The sequence below is a fragment of the Pelobates fuscus genome, chromosome 6 (genome assembly GCF_036172605.1).
Source record: "Pelobates fuscus isolate aPelFus1 chromosome 6, aPelFus1.pri, whole genome shotgun sequence".
Classification (NCBI taxonomy): domain Eukaryota; kingdom Metazoa; phylum Chordata; class Amphibia; order Anura; family Pelobatidae; genus Pelobates; species Pelobates fuscus.
The window spans coordinates 23,333,490-23,350,858 of record NC_086322.1 but is presented as its reverse complement, the minus strand read 5'-3'; the positions used below and the strand labels follow the sequence as shown (position 1 = coordinate 23,350,858).

Below are 17,369 nucleotides of genomic sequence, written 5' to 3'. Positions count from 1 at the left end.
GCTAATTGGATCCCGTGTTTGTGATTAAGAGGCTACTAAAAATTCTGGACATAACCCCTTTTGCAATACCTTAGGTGGTCTACTTTTGCAAATGGTATGCCATCATGGAGGTTATTCTCATTCCTGGGCTACCATACGGTCTAAAAGGCAACATTACCAATCTGGCAAATTTCAATGTGAAAAAAAAGAAATGCAAGTCTTATATTTGACTCTGTAACTTTTGAAAACACCATAAGACCTGTACATGGGCGGTTCGGTTTTACGTGCGAGACTCAGTGTTGTCCACACAGATGCTTCCATGTATGGACTGGGGGCAGTTATGAGCCAGGTAGGAAAAGATGGAGGGGAGCACCCTGTCGCGTATCTTAGCTGTAAATTGTTACCCAGAGAAGTGAGTTACGCGGCAGTGGAAAAAGAGTGTCTGGCCCTGGTATGGGCCCTAAAGAAATTAACTCCCTATCTGTATGGTCAAGAATTCACACTCATCACCGACCACAACCCACTGGTGTGGCTGAATCGGGTTGCAGGTGATAACGGACGGTTATTGCGGTGGAGCATGGCGCTCCAACCCTACAATTTCTCCATCCAGTAGTGGCCCGGCAGTGGAAAAAGAGTGTCTGGCCCTGGTAAGAAATTAACTCCCTATCTGTATGGTCAAGAATTCACACTCATCACTGACCACAACCCACTGGTGTGGCTTTTTTTGATGGAGCATTTTTTAGGCGATCTACCAACTGAACTACATGAGTGGGTAAGAGACCTGCGACCCCTCACCTTGAAAGACGCTGCCCGGTAGGCGGACGAGTACGCTGATACCAGGAGGGTGAGTCAAACTACTCCACAACAACCTCCCCGCCTGGAAGCTTGGGCCCCTGCTCCTCACCCCGAGTTTCATGCTCCTGTACCACTTGGCTCTTCTCGCTACAAGGATCATAAAACTACCCCCAAGACTATTCCAAGGCCCAATGCCATTGGTGCCATGGTTGGGGACACATAAGTAAGAATTGTCCATTAGGACCCTCCACTCCAACCTGGAGGTGACCCTCACCCATAGCTGATGCTACATCCCCCCGTACCCTGTCTGTTCATTGCATGGAAAAAGACATTGGTACCGAGGAATGTCTGGGTATTTTTTGCGAGGCAGACCCCATCAAAGCTGCGTCTCCAACAGCATCGACAAGAGGTTCGAGTCAATGGACAAGTAGCCCAAGGGTTACGGGACACAGGCACTACCATCACTCTGGTCCAGCAACATTTGGTCAAGCCAGAGAATTTTTCCAACCACACTGTTGCTCTACGAGTAGCCAGAGGAGCTGTATTCCGCCTCCCAACTGCCCGTGTCCACCTGAATTGGGGTACCGGATTTGGCATGGTCACAGTAGGGATCATACACAACATGCCTGCCAAAGTCCTATTGGGCAATGATATTGGACCCTTGACTTCAGCCTATCTACCTACTCCAGCCGCTAAAGCCTGTCCAGTGGCTACCCGTTCACAGGCTCGCCCCATGGAGAACCGTTCACCAGGCCGGGAGACCCAGGTAAGAACCCAACCAACCCCTACCCTGACAGTAGCCGAGAAACCCCTAGCTTGGGACACCCCCGAGGAGTTTGGGAGGGAGACCAGAGAGCACCCATCTCTACACAAATATAGAGAGAAGGCAAAGACGGGGGGTGGGGGGGCGGCGGTGTTTATTTTTCCAATATATATATATGTATATATAAATATAGTAAAAATTGGGCTTGCACTCACGGTCTTGTAGAGAATAGTAGAAAACTTTATTTGGAGTTATTCCATAAAAAGTGAAATCGATGATGAAAGTTCCTGTGTGAACTGAAACGTTGACTGTTGGGAATCCTAAATAAAGAATTTTTTTTTTTCAAAAGACCTAGAGTGCTGACAATTTTCTACATCCTTGGTATATGCAGTGCAGTTGAGCACCGGGCGATAAAGACATGCAGCAGGAGTGCTTAAACCAATAAACTTGTGTATAGAATACGTTATGTGTGTGTATGTGTGTGTATATATATATTCACACACACACACACACACACAAACACTTTTATTTCCTAAATGTGTATAATATATTTTAATTAAAGTCTGAGCCCAGACAGTCCCCTTCATAAGATGACCGATCGCTGGCAGGGGAACGGCGGCAATCGGTAAGTACATGGGGAGGGAGAGTAGGGGTTAATTTTTTTTTTTTTTTTTACTTTATCCCCTCTCGAGGTAGTCAGTATAGGCAGAGCATCGGAAACCTGCCTGATGGCTTCCGATGCTCTGCACAACACTGCCGGGCGCCACGTGGAGCAACCAAGAAGTGATCACCCGGGGGCCCGGCAGTGAAGGGGGTAGTGTACGATGCCTGGACATCGATACATCATGCAATACGCATAGAGTGGCTGGAAGCGATCATGATCACTTCCAACGCTGAAATTAGCCCTTAAGGGCTCTGGGGGCGCAAAATTCCAGTGACCGGCAGGAGGGAAGTGCTCCCTCCTGCCTGGTCACCTCCTGGATCCCCGGAGCGGCGCTGAAGTTCATTAGGAGCCGGCGAGGGAGCTCTCTGATCTCTCTGACCGGCTCCCTCGCGCGCCTTTTGCTGATGCCGCGGGAGCCGGAATATGACGTCATATTCCGGCTCCCGCGGCATCAGAAAACAGCCTGCGAGGGAGCCGGTCAGAGAGATGAGAGAGCTCCCTCGCCGCCTCCTAATGAACTTCAGCCGCACGCCTCCCAGCAGCCCCACTGGACCACCAATGAAAGACTCACGCCAGCACTCCAGGTAGGGAGGCTGGGTGGGAAATTTAAATTTAATTTAGATAATTAATTACTGTGTGTGTATGTGTGTGTGCATGTGAGTGTGAGTGTGTATGTCAGTGTGTGTGTCTGTCAGTGTGTGTGTGTGTGTGTCTGTCAGTGTGTGTGTGTGTGTGTGTCTGTCAGTGTGTGTGTGCATGTGAGTATGTGTGTCTGTCAGTGTGTGTGTGTGTTCGAGTATGTGTCTGTGAGTTTGTGTGTGTGTGTGTGAGTATGTATTTTTCTGTAAGCCTGTCTGTATGTATGTATCTGTATGACGGTATGCCTCTGTATGTATGTATGTATGTGTCTGTATGTCTTGTACGTATGTTTCTGTATGTCTCTGTATGCATGTATGTAACTGGATGTATGTTTGTCTCTGAATGTCTGTATATATGTCTCTGTATGCATGTATGTAACTGTATGCCTTTATGTCTCTGTATGTACGTATGTGTGTGTCTCTGTATGCCTGTATGTCTTTGTATGCATGTTTCTGTATGTATGTATGTGTCTGTATGACGGTATGCCTCTGTATGTGTCTGTATGACGGTATGCCTCTGTATGTATGTATGTGTCTGCATGCCTGTATGTCTCTGTATGTATGTTTCTTTATGCCTGTATGTCTGTATGTATGTGCCTGAATGTCTTTGTATGTATGTTTCTGTATGCCTGTCTGTATGTATGTGTCTGTATGACGGTATGCCTCTGTATGCATGCATGTCTTTATATGCCTGCATGTCTCTATATGCATGTATATCTCTGCTTGTATGTCTCTGACTGTATGTGTCTGTATGATTATTTCTGTCTTTGTATGACAGTGTACCTGTATGACTTTGACTGTGTGACTGAAAAATGATGCCTGTGTGCCTGTGGCTTGGGAGGAAAGACACACAGGTGAAGATGCATTTTTTTTTTTTTTTTAATGAGGGTTGGGGGCGCCAAAATGCATCTTCGCCTGTGTAACTAAAAATCCTAGCACCGGCCCTGGACGTACCTCATACGTATGCAGTCCTTAAGGGTTTAAAGAATTACCTAAAATATCCCCATCCCGTTATTTTTTCCCTCTGGATGTAGCTTTTAGTTAAAACATTTTTACAATTCTTTACTCCCGTAAATACACTTTTAGGTCTTTCTCCAATATATCTTGATAAATGCTCATCCTGCTTAAAAATATGGTTTGCTGGGTCTGTCCCCCTCATGCCTGCAAAAAAGTTTAGAAAGTAAATAAAAGCTATTAAGTTTATAAAGTTAAGAAAAGTACTTAGATCATATATATAAGTACTAAGTAGTTTTATAAGCACATACACATACACAATCCATTATTTTACGTGTATTTTAATATAAATATATATTTAATTATATATATATATATATATATTAATATTAAAATACACTTAAAATGATGTGAGTTATATATATATATATATATATATATATATATATATAAATGAAAAAAAACTGCACTCACGCTTATGTATAACTCCAATACCGGGTACATGCGCCAGAGCTCCAGCAGACACAAATAGCAGTAAGGAATGGCTGCTCACCGGACTTTAACCCCTTAAGGACCAAACTTCTGGAATAAAATGGAATCATGACGTGTCACACACGTCATGTGTCCTTAAGGGGTTAAAAAGCAAAAAAAAAATTATTGAAAAATATTTTAAAAAACGACCAACGTTTTTTAAAAATATTTTTCAATAATTTTTTTTTGCTTTTTAAAGTCCGGTGAGCAGCCATTCCTTACTGCTATTTATATATATGTACATTTGTGTTAGAGGCTCATGATAGTACAGAGTAAAATATAATGAACATAGGGTGGTATAAAAGAGCAAGCCGGTGGTGGTGTGCCGGAACCGACGATGAGGTAGGCCTGAGAAAGAAGAGGGCCTACGAAGGAAAAAGAAAAGAAGAAAAGGAAAATAATTATTTATAATATGGTGTGGTGGGAGGGTCATTCAACGCTGACCTCGAACGGTATGGAGCCATGTAAGGGGTGTCCCTTAAGTAGGCTAGGAGTGAATATCAAGCACCTCCCACAATTACAGGCCAAATTGCCGTAATACTTGTGTTAGGGGCTCATGATAGTACAGAGTAAAATACCATAATGAACGTAGGATGGTATAAAAGAGCAAGTCGGTTGTGGTGTGCCGGAACCGACGATGAGGTAGGCTTGAGAAAGAAGAGGGCAAAAATTAAATAATCAAATTCATTACAGACAACCAATACAAATACACATATCAACCAGACATGTCTTTAAATGCATTTCTTAATTCTTGTACTGGGTTAGGTATGTACCGTGAGTAAGCAGATGATATCCAGCGCCCCAGTGCTTTTATAACATGAATTGAAACAGAGGGGATGTATGATGGGGGTCAAGTAAGAAGGGGGGGGGGAGGCCATGGCCTGTACTTAGATGAGCCATGCCGACATATAATTAACAACAAAGGGGAAGGGGTGAAAACAATTCTCCAAAGTGATGATGTAAAGTTGTATATGATAGTACTGTAATGCAAAGACGTATGATTGGTTGGATCAGTGCATGTGATTCAACCCGAGAATTCCCTGTTTGGGAAAAGGAAACCGTGTCCTCATGTATATGTCGTGGGTCGTAGTTTAAAACCAGAAATGAGGCCTGTAACCGTAGGCTGAAAAACGTGACTGAAATGTATGGAAAACCCCTGAAAAGCGTGGGAGTCAAATAATCCATACAGATATGTGAACTGGTTTACATAGAAACATAGAAACATAGAATGTGACGGCAGATAAGAACCATTCGGCCCATCTAGTCTGCCCAGTTTTCTAAATACTTTCATTAGTCCCTGGCATTATCTTATAGTTAGGATAGCCTTATGCCTATCCCACGCATGCTTAAACTCCTTTACTGTGTTAACCTCTACCACTTCAGCTGGAAGGCTATTCCATGCATCCACTACCCTCTCCGTAAAGTAATACTTCCTGATATTATTTTTAAACCTTTGTCCCTCTAATTTAAGACTATGTCCTCTGGTTGTGGTAGTTTTTCTTCTTTTAAATATAGTTTCCTCCTTTACTGTGTTGATTCCCTTTATGTATTTAAATGTTTCTATCATATCCCCCCTGTCTCGTCTTTCCTCCAAGCTATACACGTTAAGATCCTTTAACCTTTCCTGGTAAGTTTTATCCTGCAATCCAGGAACCAGTTTAGTAGCCCTATGGTATGGAATCCAATACAACCCTGATACCTTTAAACCGTAAATAGAATTAGTCTAAATCCAGTAAGCATGAAAAACTTGTTTAACCGAATGGTATAGGCATGAAATGATGTATGTAATCCACGAAAAGGATTTATGCGAATACATGAACAAACAATTACCGAAACCCTATGGCAAGGGAAAAACAGAAATGAATCGAACAGTTTACATGTATGGAAACCCATGCAAACAGGCAAGCTTGCGAAAGCATATACCGGAAAAGTGCCGAAAGGCGAAATAACCGAAAGGATAGCTAATTTCGCCGAAAACACGGAACAGATTTAGGCGAAATGATACCCCCTAAAAACCAATACAATGAAATTGCCGAATATTGCACAAAATGATTTCACGAACAGACTGTCCAATTTGCAACATATAACAGGGAAAAAAGACCGTATAGTGAGGACCCGTGCTGTACCGGACGCCATGGGAACCGATCCTGGCGTGACAGGTAGGTCTAACTTACGGTTTAAGAGTCCCTGTGACGCGATCTACGACGATGACCGGGGTCAAGAGAGGCTGGACGGACGGAAAGGCCCGTAACAGGATTCCTGGACACAGCTTGCCGCGGAAAAACTTGTGGATACTGAAAACCAAGATGGCGTCTGAGAGAACCTGGAAGTGGATCGTCATTCAATGCTGACCTCGAACGGTATGGAGCCAGGCAAGGGGTGTCCCTTAAGTAAGCTAAGAGTGAATAACAAGCACCTCCCACAAGTACAGGCCAAATGTCCTTAATACATACACATATATATATATATATATATATATAAATATATCTATATCTATATATATATATATATATATATATATATATATATATATATATATGTATATAATTGTACTGCTCAAAAAGAGAACACTTAAACAACACAATGTAACTCCAAGTCAATCACACTTCTGTAATATCAAACTGTCCACTTAGGAAGCAACACTGAGTGACAATCAATTTCACATGCTGTTGTGCAAATGGGATAGATAACAGGTGGAAATTATAGGCAATTAGCAAGACACCCCCAATAAAGGAGTGGTTCTGCAGGTGGTGACCACAGACCACTTCTCAGTTCCTATGCTTCCTGGCTGATGTTTTGGTCACTTTTAAATGCTGGCGGTGCTTTCACTCTAGTGGTAGCATGAGACGAAGTCTACAACCCACACAAGTGGCTCAGGTAGTGCAGCTCATCCAGGATGGCACATCAATGCGAGCTGTGGCAAGAAGGTTTGCTGTACAACCCAGCAGCAGGACCGCAACCTCCGCCTTTGTGCAAGGAGGAACAAGAGGAGCACTGCCAGAGCCCTGCAAAATGACCTCCAGCAGGCCACAAATGTGCATGTGTCTGCTCAAACGGTCAGAAATAGACTCCATGAGGGTGGTATGAGGGACCCACGTCCACAGGTGGGGTTGTGCTTAAAGCCCAACACCGTGCAGGACGTTTGGCATTTGCCAGAGAACACCAAGATTGGCAAATTTGCCATTGGCGCCCTGTGCTGTTCACTGATGAAAGCAGGTTCACACTGAGCACATGTGACAGATGTGAAGGAGCCTGGAGACGCCGTTGAGAACGTTCTGCTGCCTGCAACATCCTCCAGCATGACCGGTTTGGCAGTGGGTCAGTAATGGTGTGGGGTGGCATTTCTTTGGGGGGCCACACAGCCCTCCATGTGCTCGCCAGAGGTAGCCTGACTGCCATTAGGTACCGAGATGAGATCCTCAGACCCCTTGTGAGACCATATGCTGGTGCGGTTGGCCCTGGGTCCTCCTAATGCAAGACAATGCTAGACCTCATGTGGCTGGAGTGTGTCAGCAGTTCCTGCAAGACGAAGGCATTGATGCTATGGACTGGACCGCCCGTTCCCCAGACCTGAATTCAATTGAGCACATCTGGGACATCATGTCTCGCTCCATCCACCAACGTCACGTTGCACCACAGACTGTCCAGGAGTTTTCAGATGCTTTAGTCCAGGTCTGGGAGGAGAGCCCTCAGGAGACCATCCGCCACCTCATCAGGAGCATGCACAGGCATTGTAGGGAGGTCATACAGGCACGTGGAGGCCACACACACTACTGAGCCTCATTTTGACTTGTTTTAAGGACATTACATCAAAGTTGGATCAGCCTGTAGTTTGTTTTTCCACTTTAATTTTGAGTGTGACTCCAAATCCAGACCTCCATGGGTTGAAAAATTTGATTTAAATTTTTTAATTTTTGTGTGATTTTGTTGTCAGCACATTCAACTATGTAAAGAACAAAGTATTTCAGAAGAATATTTAATTCATTCAGATCTAGGATGTGTTATTTTTGTGTTCCCTTTATTTTTTGAGAAGTGTATATGTATATATATATATATATATATATATATAATTATAACTATAAATAAAATAAAAAATAAATACATTGAAAAAAATGAATAAAAAAATACAATTTAAATTTAAAACAAAGTATATACCAGTTTAAATTTGTTCTAACTGTATTTTGATATTAATATAGATATATATTTAAATCAAAATACATTCAGAATGACTTTATAAATACATATACGTATATATATAAATACATATATGTATAGCTATTTATATAGCTATATATAAATTAAAAAATACATATATATATAGATATGTATATATATATATATATATATATATATATGCATATATATATATATATATGCATATATATATATATATATATATATATATATATATATATATATATATATATAATCCAAAAAGAAATGGCTGCTCACCGGTCTTTAAAAAAAATTAAACTTTATTTAACCCCTTAAGGACACATGACATGTGTGACATGTCATGATTCCCTTTTATTCCAGAAGTTTGGTCCTTAAGGGGTTAATTAAGTTTAAAAATAGTGACCAACGTTTCAGTCCCCGTTCGGGACTTTCTTCAGGGTCAAAAATAACAGGACAACAAATGTAATGCATACAAACAAGCAATATATACTCATATAATGAAAATAAAACTCACCCAGGTGCGTTACACCCTCCTCCCATCGGAACAGCAAAGACTTCCGGGTATGCGCGTGCACACGCTCACGTGCTCCGCCCCTCGTGCGTATTGACGTCATGCGTAAATGTGAAGTCCGGTCACCATGGTGACCTATACATGCAAATCCTCCTCCTGTACAGAAGACACTTTGATAAATCTGTATATTTTGATACACTGAATCGAGAGTACAGTACATTTGGTAAATCTCCATGAATGCTAGACAATCATGATGTATTCTCTTTCCTATCTCAATGGGTTTGCTGCTTAAAGTAGTAGTCTGGTCTATAAGATTAGCCATAAGGTCTTCCATATCCATAGAGGGAAAGATGAGGGGGGCTTAGAGGGGAGGTTACGATAGGGATCACCAACCCATGGGAGTTAATTTTAGGGACTCTTCTCTTTTTTTTATTTCCCCCTCTCCCTCTTGTTTTTGGATGTTTGATTTTATCCCAGTGGGCTGTTTCTGTCCCTCTATAGCGCTTGTTGTGACGAAGTGCCCTTCGCCACTTTGTCCTGGAGAAGCCTGCTTGCCTGCCTCCTCCCCTGCGACTATGGCCCTGGACTGTATTGCCCTGGAAAACGTACATTTGGGCATAATGGATTTGTGTATACTGCTCCTGGCCCTTTAAATACAGTGGGGTAATTTGGTACTTGCCCTGTGTGAGCTGTGGTAACCCAGATAGCAATGCCATGGTGCCTATTGGTGTGATTAAAGACTTTGGCTCTATGGCGATTAAACTGTATTCGGTTGGTCTGAGTGCCATTCACCTAATAATGTGCACTCAGACCTGAGCTATCTGGGGATATGTGAAATGTCTGTGTGTTATGTGTAAAATTTGACTTTATGTATTTTAAAGTGTTTTATGTCGTTTTGCAACCATGTGGTTAATGGAGTCTGCCTCTAGTCCTGGATAATTGGATTACTTCTCCAATTATCTCCAGGGCAGAAGGGAGGAAACCAGGATTCATTGTGGGGATGTTTTTTCTGCCAGCCAGGGGGAACAAAATATACTTTTACTAACTTTTGAACCCCTGGTCTGATTCATGCCATTTTTTAATATGTTGTTCCCCTGAATGGATTGATTGAGGATATGTATTTTTATGTGAATGTGATGTATGGTTTTAAAGTTACAGAGTATGTGTGGAAACTGTATTTTTACTGTATGTATAATGGGATTATGTGTCACACTAAGGGGAGGGGATGTGTGGGTTGCACCCGTGATACTATTGGTTATTTTATGCCTCCCCCTGGGTGTGGCCTGTATGTGTACTCATGTAATAAAAACCAGGCTGGGTGCCCCAGCACCTCAGACCTCTTCTGACCCTCAATACGTAGCCTTGTCTCGTTATTGGAAGGAACTGCTATATCACACTGGGGATTGCTATGCTCTGCATATTCCCCTGAGCTTTCAATCACTTAGCTCTTTTAAGAGCTTGTTCCTGTTACGCTCTCCTGGAGGAGAGGTCTTCCCCACACGGTCCTGGAGGACAGAAGCCGATCCAGGGTGGAAGGAAGACGGCGCGGCTCCAGTTAAGCTACGGCGGTTGTGGAGCCTGCGGTGGTTGTGGTGTCGTCTGCAGTGCTTGGAGTCCTCTGAGAGCGCTAGGAGCATCCATCAACGGAGGGTACCCAGTCAGGGTGCCTGTCGATCCGTTACATAGAGATTTGGTAAAATCCCTATCTCTCAAAAGACTAAAACATTTTGATAGCAAGTGCTTCTTATTTGTTAAGCATATTATTTTTTTCACAGGGTGTCAGTTGTACACGGAGTGTCGGAGTACACGGAGCTCCGTTACACTTGTATTGCCAGCTCAGTAAGATTATTTTATTAACTTGACGTGTGATATAAATAAGAAAGGGCCTTTAGTCTTAGGTTGCTTTTGATGTAGAATAGAAAGAACACAGGCAGGTTTAATTGGCGACCTCCGCCAAGGTCTCGAACTAAGTTAGTTCGGCGAAACTTAGGTTTATCCGCCACTGTTAGGGGAGGTAGAGTGATGAGTGGGTGTTTTCTAAGTAGGTAGATCCTTAAAGAAGATGATGGGGTGGAAGATGCTGATGGAGGTGGGTTAGATGGTCCTCATAGTTGTGGTTGGTTTGGTTCTCCATGAATCTGAGGATTATTAGTCAAAATGTCCAGTGGGCAAAAGGAGTATAGCATTTAAAAATCTGTTTAGGGGTAAAGCGGATGTTATATGTATTCAAGAAACCCATTGGCAGACTTATAAAATTCCCTTTTTTGATAATAGATATTATTCTAATCTCTACAGTGCTACTTATTCGAAAAGTAAATCGAGAGGGGTTTTAATAATATTTAAAAAACTTTACTAATAAAAGAAGAAATTGTCATAAAAGATAAAGAAGGACGGTATCTACTATGGGCAGGCCTGATTAATTCTTAGAAATTTACAATCTTAAATATGTATGCCCCTAACAAAGGGCAAATTAAATTTATCAGTCAGACATTGAAAGTAATGAAAAAATTATTTATGGGAACTCTGGTGGTTTGTGGGGATTTTAACTTACCTTTGGATCCAACTGTGGATAGAAACTTTATAGGAGAGATACAATCGGATCCTCACTTAGTCCAAAACTCCCAAAAGTTTTATAAATTATTACTTAAATATAACCTGTATGACACATGGAGAACATTGTATCCTTTAGAGAGGGACTATTATTTTTTTTTCTCAAAGACATAAACTGTACAGTAGATTGGATTATATTTTTATGGATGGGCAGGGTACTTCTAAAGTTCAACACGCAGAAATAGGGGTGATTATGTGGTCCGATCATGGGTTGGTTGGAGTAAGTTTGGGTTTAGAACCTCCCGTTAAGCATAATAGATCATGGAGAATGGACACAGAATTACTAAAGGGTCCGGAAATATAAAAAAATCTAAAATATGAAACAGTTACATTCTTTCTAAGAAATGACGGCACTGTAAACTCTAAAGAAATAGTGTGGCTTTCTTATAAAGCCTATATAAGAGGGATAATGATAAAATGGCAGTCAATCTTAGAGAAGCAAAGAGATAAATCACTAAGAGATCTTCTTATTTTATTAGATAGAGATAACAAAAAATCCCCATCTGAGTTAAAGATAACCAGAATTTGAGAAATACAATCACAAATAAAAAGAATTCAGCAACTTGTGGCTGATAAATCTTTATGGGCCAAAGATTATACCATGGTCAAAACCGAGCAGGGAAACTGATGGCTAGCAAGTTGAAACAAAAATTAAATAATGTTAGAATAAACAGGTTATTACATAATAAAGAACTTTTTTTTAAGCCCGTCGATATTGCCGCATGCTTTGAGAAATATTATCATGATCTTTATAATTTGAATTCCTCAAATATAGATAGTAGTCGTAAAAAAAGAAAAATTGTGGAATTTTTGGATAGGATTCACCTTCCTAAAGTTTCTCAAATAGAGTCGGCAAATCTAAATGAAGATATTACGGAACAGGAAATTAAATGGGCAATCTCAAAATTGAAATTGGGCTCAGCCCCTGGTCCCGATGGGCTAATCAATCAATATTACTCACTCTGTCAAGAGGAGATTTCTAGTTACCTGTGCCAAACATTCAATGAAATTAAGAATGCTGGCCGAGCTCATCCAGAGTTGTTGGAAGCACAAATAATCACAATCCCCAAAACAAATAAATTACCCCTGAATGCAGCATTTTAGACCTATATCTCTGCTTAACGTGGATATAAAGATTTACGCTAAAATTTTGTCGGAAAGATTGAATCAATATATCCATAAGTTGATCAATTCTGATCAAACGGGTTTTATTCAGGGGAGGTTGGGTTCCGATAATATCAGGAAATTGTTAAACATAACCTGAGTGGTTAAATACAAAAAAATAGCAGCAGTTTTTGTGGGACTCGATGCTGAGAAAGCATTTGACAGGGTTGATTGGGACTTTATGTTAAAATTCCAACTAACTTGTGGATGGAATACAATAAGTTGAAGGCTAGGATCTCGGCATCCAGTTATCGTTTAAAAGAGCTTAGACAACTGACACCCTGTGAAAAAAATAATATGCTTAACAAATAAGAAGCACTTGCTATCAAAATGTTTTAGTCTTTTGAGAGATAGGGATTTTACCAAATCTCTATGTAACGGATCGACAGGCACCCCGACTGGGTACCTCCGTTGAAGGATGCTCCTAGCGCTTCCTGAGGACTCCAAGCACTGCAGCAGACACAACAACCACCGAACCGGAGAAGCATATGAATGCTCTCAAGCATTTGAATGCTGTAAACAGCTGAACAGGAAAAGCATACAATCAGCTTACACTCCTGGCAATCAGCATAAAATCCAATTCCCCCAATAACGAGACAACACTTGGTTTTGAGGTCAAGCAGAACTGACTGTACTGGCACATACAGCCTCTTTTATTCACAATCCACAAACATAGTACTTCCCACAGGGTTTTGAAATACAACCAATCAATCCGTACAATACACACAGACACTCCCACACAAAATCCTCCCCTCTGCCTGTGATATGATTACTGAACACAATGGGTAATATAATTATCACAGGCAGAGAAATACAGTTTTTTCAAAATATTAATAACTTACAAAATATACATGCCATTCACATAAAACACACATTTTCAGAATCAGCATGCTTGAAATATACACATACTCAAAAATCAGGGTAATCGGTTCAGGGGTTAAAAAGTTATGGGAAAGTCCTATTTGACCAAATGAAGCATGGCTTTTCTGCCCAAAACCAGTTCCACAGAGTTTTCTATCCTGGAGATAATTGGGAAGTAATCAAATTATCTCCAAGGACAGAGGCAAAACTCCATTAGCCACATGGTAGCACAATACAATAAAATTCATTAAAATATATAACTGTGCAGCTATTGCATAAAACAGGTACATTCCCCAGATAGCTTAGATCTGAGCGCACATTATATTGAATGGCGCTCAGATCACATACATACCGTTCAATTGCCATGGAGCCAAAGTCTTTCACATAGTCTTTTGTTACACGAATGGGCTCCATGGCATAGCTATCTGGGGTAACACTGCTCACATAGGGAAAGTACAGAATGATCCGGCTTTCGGGTCTTTGCAGGGGAAAATCAAGCATTTCAACATGGGGCCATAGTCACAGGGCAGGAGGCTGGCAATCAGTCTTCTCCAATGCCCAGTGGCGAGGCTGGCTCCGCCACACTCTAAATACAAGAATTTGGGAAGAAGAACTTAAACAATCCTGGCCCATGGAAATGTGGTTGGGAGCTTCCGTTCAATGGACAAATTTATTCAACATGTCTCATATAGGGAGATGTATTTTAAAATTTTAAATAGATGGTATATAACGCCTCTTAAGCTTTGGAAAATAAAGAAAGAGGATACATATAAATTTTATTGGAGAGGCTGTTATCAAGTTGGCTCAGCAACACATATGTGGTGGTCTTGTCCCTATATTCAAACTTATTGGAAGGAAGTTAAACTTGGGATATCTCGAATTGTAGGCGAAAAGATTAAATTAACTCCAGAATTGGCTCTGTTTCACTTTCTACCTAGTTACTGCTCAAAAGAATTAAAATCTTTCCTTCTTCATATTTTATCGATAGCGAAATGGTTGATCGCTGTAAATTGTAAAGGAGGCAGGTTGCTAAAGTTGTCAGAAGTGGAAAGGGTGATGCAGAGAAATAGGACACTAGAAAGAGAGGATGTGTCACGATTCGGGAACCTAACATGCTAACAGGTCACAGAAAGTAAAGGGTGCAATTCCCGGTCCTTAGAATGGCCGGGTTAAGCACACTAAGAATAGTCAGGAGACAAGCCAAGTAAAGGGAGCCAGAAAACAGGAGAACGAGAAACAAGCCGAGGTCAAAGGAATGGAGAATACAGGAAAATCGGAATAACAAGCCAAATAATCGGTAACCAGAGAGAAACACAAGCAGACTGCAATACAGGTATCACAAGACCACAACAGGGCACTGAGAGACAGGAAAGGTAAGTATATAAATCCTGTGGTTAATTCTGATTGGATAACTTCCAATCAGAATTAACAATCACACGTGGGAGATATTTACACCTCCCACTGTGATTATGGTACTGTGGCTTTAACGCCGGGTCACGTGACTGACCCCGGCATTCGCATAAATGTGCGGGCTCCCAGCGTGCAGCGTTATACATGCTGACGCTGGGAGGCGAGGAGGAGAACGCGAGCGGCGCATGGAGCTGTGAGGACGCCGCTCGCCGACAGGTAGGGGAAGGGGAGCCCTGACAGGATGGACATTTAGGCACTTATATAGTTCCGAAGTATAGATGGGCTCTCTGGGACGATTACTGTTTGACCCTTGGACAAAATCCCTCAAAGTTACTTCTCCTCGTTGGCTCACCTACCCATGGAATCTCGGAACGATGTATGTGGTATGTGTGCGGCTGTTGAAGTATGGGTATTTTTGGTATCTAAGGGGGTTGCCCTCTTTTTTTATAGTTATTCCTCATATGGTCCTTCTTATACCTCCTCACTCTTTTCTATATAGAGTGCTCCCATCCTTAGTATAGAAGATGAGCATATTTCATATGGTCTCACCCCCACAATATAGGGCCAAATGGCGACTAAGGTGGGGGGGTCGGCGACTGCGATTAATACAGGACAAAAGGGGTAATCGGGGTAAGAGTTTGGAAGAGGACAACTTGTGGAGACTGATTAAGGGTATAGGTTATAACCCGTACTGTGTCATTATAGTATATTAATACACTGTGAATTGATAGGCTGTTTGTTGTCTTTGTTGTTTGTTGTCTTTGTATTTTGTAATATGTGCCAAAGTAATATTATTGTAAAGCATTTTCTATGTAATTGAGTTTTATATACTTTGTGATAAAATTAATAAAACGATTTAATTAAAAAAGTATACTCTCTCGCTTATATTACCACGTTTTATATTTCTTAAACAGGAGGACTACTGTTTTATCTTGAATCTGTTTTCTACCCTCAAGGAGGTCCCAGGTCATAGAGCACATATGGGCTCAGATGACATTAATAATTTTTGGATTATCTGAAATATGTGGCTGTCCATTTGTGATGTGTGTGTCTTTCATGTGTCTGATTTGTTTCATTTCACAAAATATTTATTTATGAAACATCTATTCTCTGTGTGTCTCTTTGTGCCCTACAACCCCTTTGTGTGTCTTTTTGTGCCACAATAGTGATGGAAAAGTTGTTTCAAGGGGACTAACACCTGGACTGTGGCATGCCGGAGGGGGATCCATGGCAAAACTCTCATGGAAAATTACATAGTTGATGCAGAGTCTGGTTTTAATCCATAAAGGGCATAAATCACCTAACATTCCTAAATTGTTTGGAATAACGTGCTTTAAAACATCAGGTATGATGTTGTATCGATCAGGTAGTGTAAGGGTTACGCCCGCTTCACAGTGACAAACCAAACTCCCCGTTTAACGCACCGCAAACAGTCCATTTGCAGAACCGCAAACTCCCCATTTGCACAAGGTTGGATACCAAGCTAGCCATGTCCCGTTGCTTGTCCTCACTGATGTCATTGAACGTCTCTTCCTCCACCCAGCCACGTACAGGTGCCCGAAAGGTGACAACAAGCCCCCTGTATTTTTTTTATTTTTTTTTATTTTTTATTTTTATTTTTTTTTACATTTTTTTTTAAAATTCTTTATTTTTTGTTGTGCAGGTGATTACTGATTATCGTCATACGCCACATCAGCGTTCATTTTCATACAGTAACAGATGAGTTATACAGTGACATAAGGAACTTGCACAAAATTTTGTTTTTGTTAGACATGCTAATCTAGACGATTTGTGTATATGTTAGCCAGCTTATTGACAGAGGATTATTTCTAAGTGTTGCTTCCGCTCGATTGAAAGTTTTATAATACTCTCTAGCTATTCTGTTGGCTCTATGCATTTTAAGCGTAGTAAGATTCAACATTAAGCAGTGGTTGCTTGGCATAGCAGGGCATAACATGTTTTCTACATTTTAGACTAGGTATTGCTGCAGCTTATATCTGGCACAAACTTACATATAGTTAAGATAGCGAGTTTAACCGCTGGATTCAACCCTCCGTGCTCCACTGTATGTTACATATGCATTAACGGTAATTTGGGGAAAACATTAAATATAAACATGAAAAGGAGCATAGCTCTTAGTCCAGTCGCTCAGGCAGTGTTGCTTTGGGTAGCTAGTGTCCGTCAGCAGGGGATCAAGCCTTTTCCATTCCGTGTGTCTGTGGCTCCAATCATCCGATCCCTGTCGGTGGCAAGGTTGGTGTTGGTATGGTCGGTGTGGGTATCCTTGCTGTGTGGAGGGCAGAGGAAGGCAGT

At 41.3% G+C, this 17,369-nt stretch overlaps 1 protein-coding gene across 1 annotated transcript in view; it reads left to right on the top strand.

The window, feature by feature from the left end:
* The window catches only part of LOC134566015 (homeodomain-interacting protein kinase 2-like), a 33,055-nt gene extending 16,276 nt beyond the window's left edge, over nt 1-16,779 (top strand). The window contains exons 11-12 of the mRNA XM_063425729.1: nt 1,145-1,540; nt 16,720-16,779. Coding sequence (XP_063281799.1) covers nt 1,145-1,540; nt 16,720-16,779 — 456 coding nt within the window. The remainder of the gene's footprint in view (nt 1-1,144; nt 1,541-16,719) is intronic.
* The last annotated feature ends 590 nt before the right edge of the window (nt 16,780-17,369 follow it).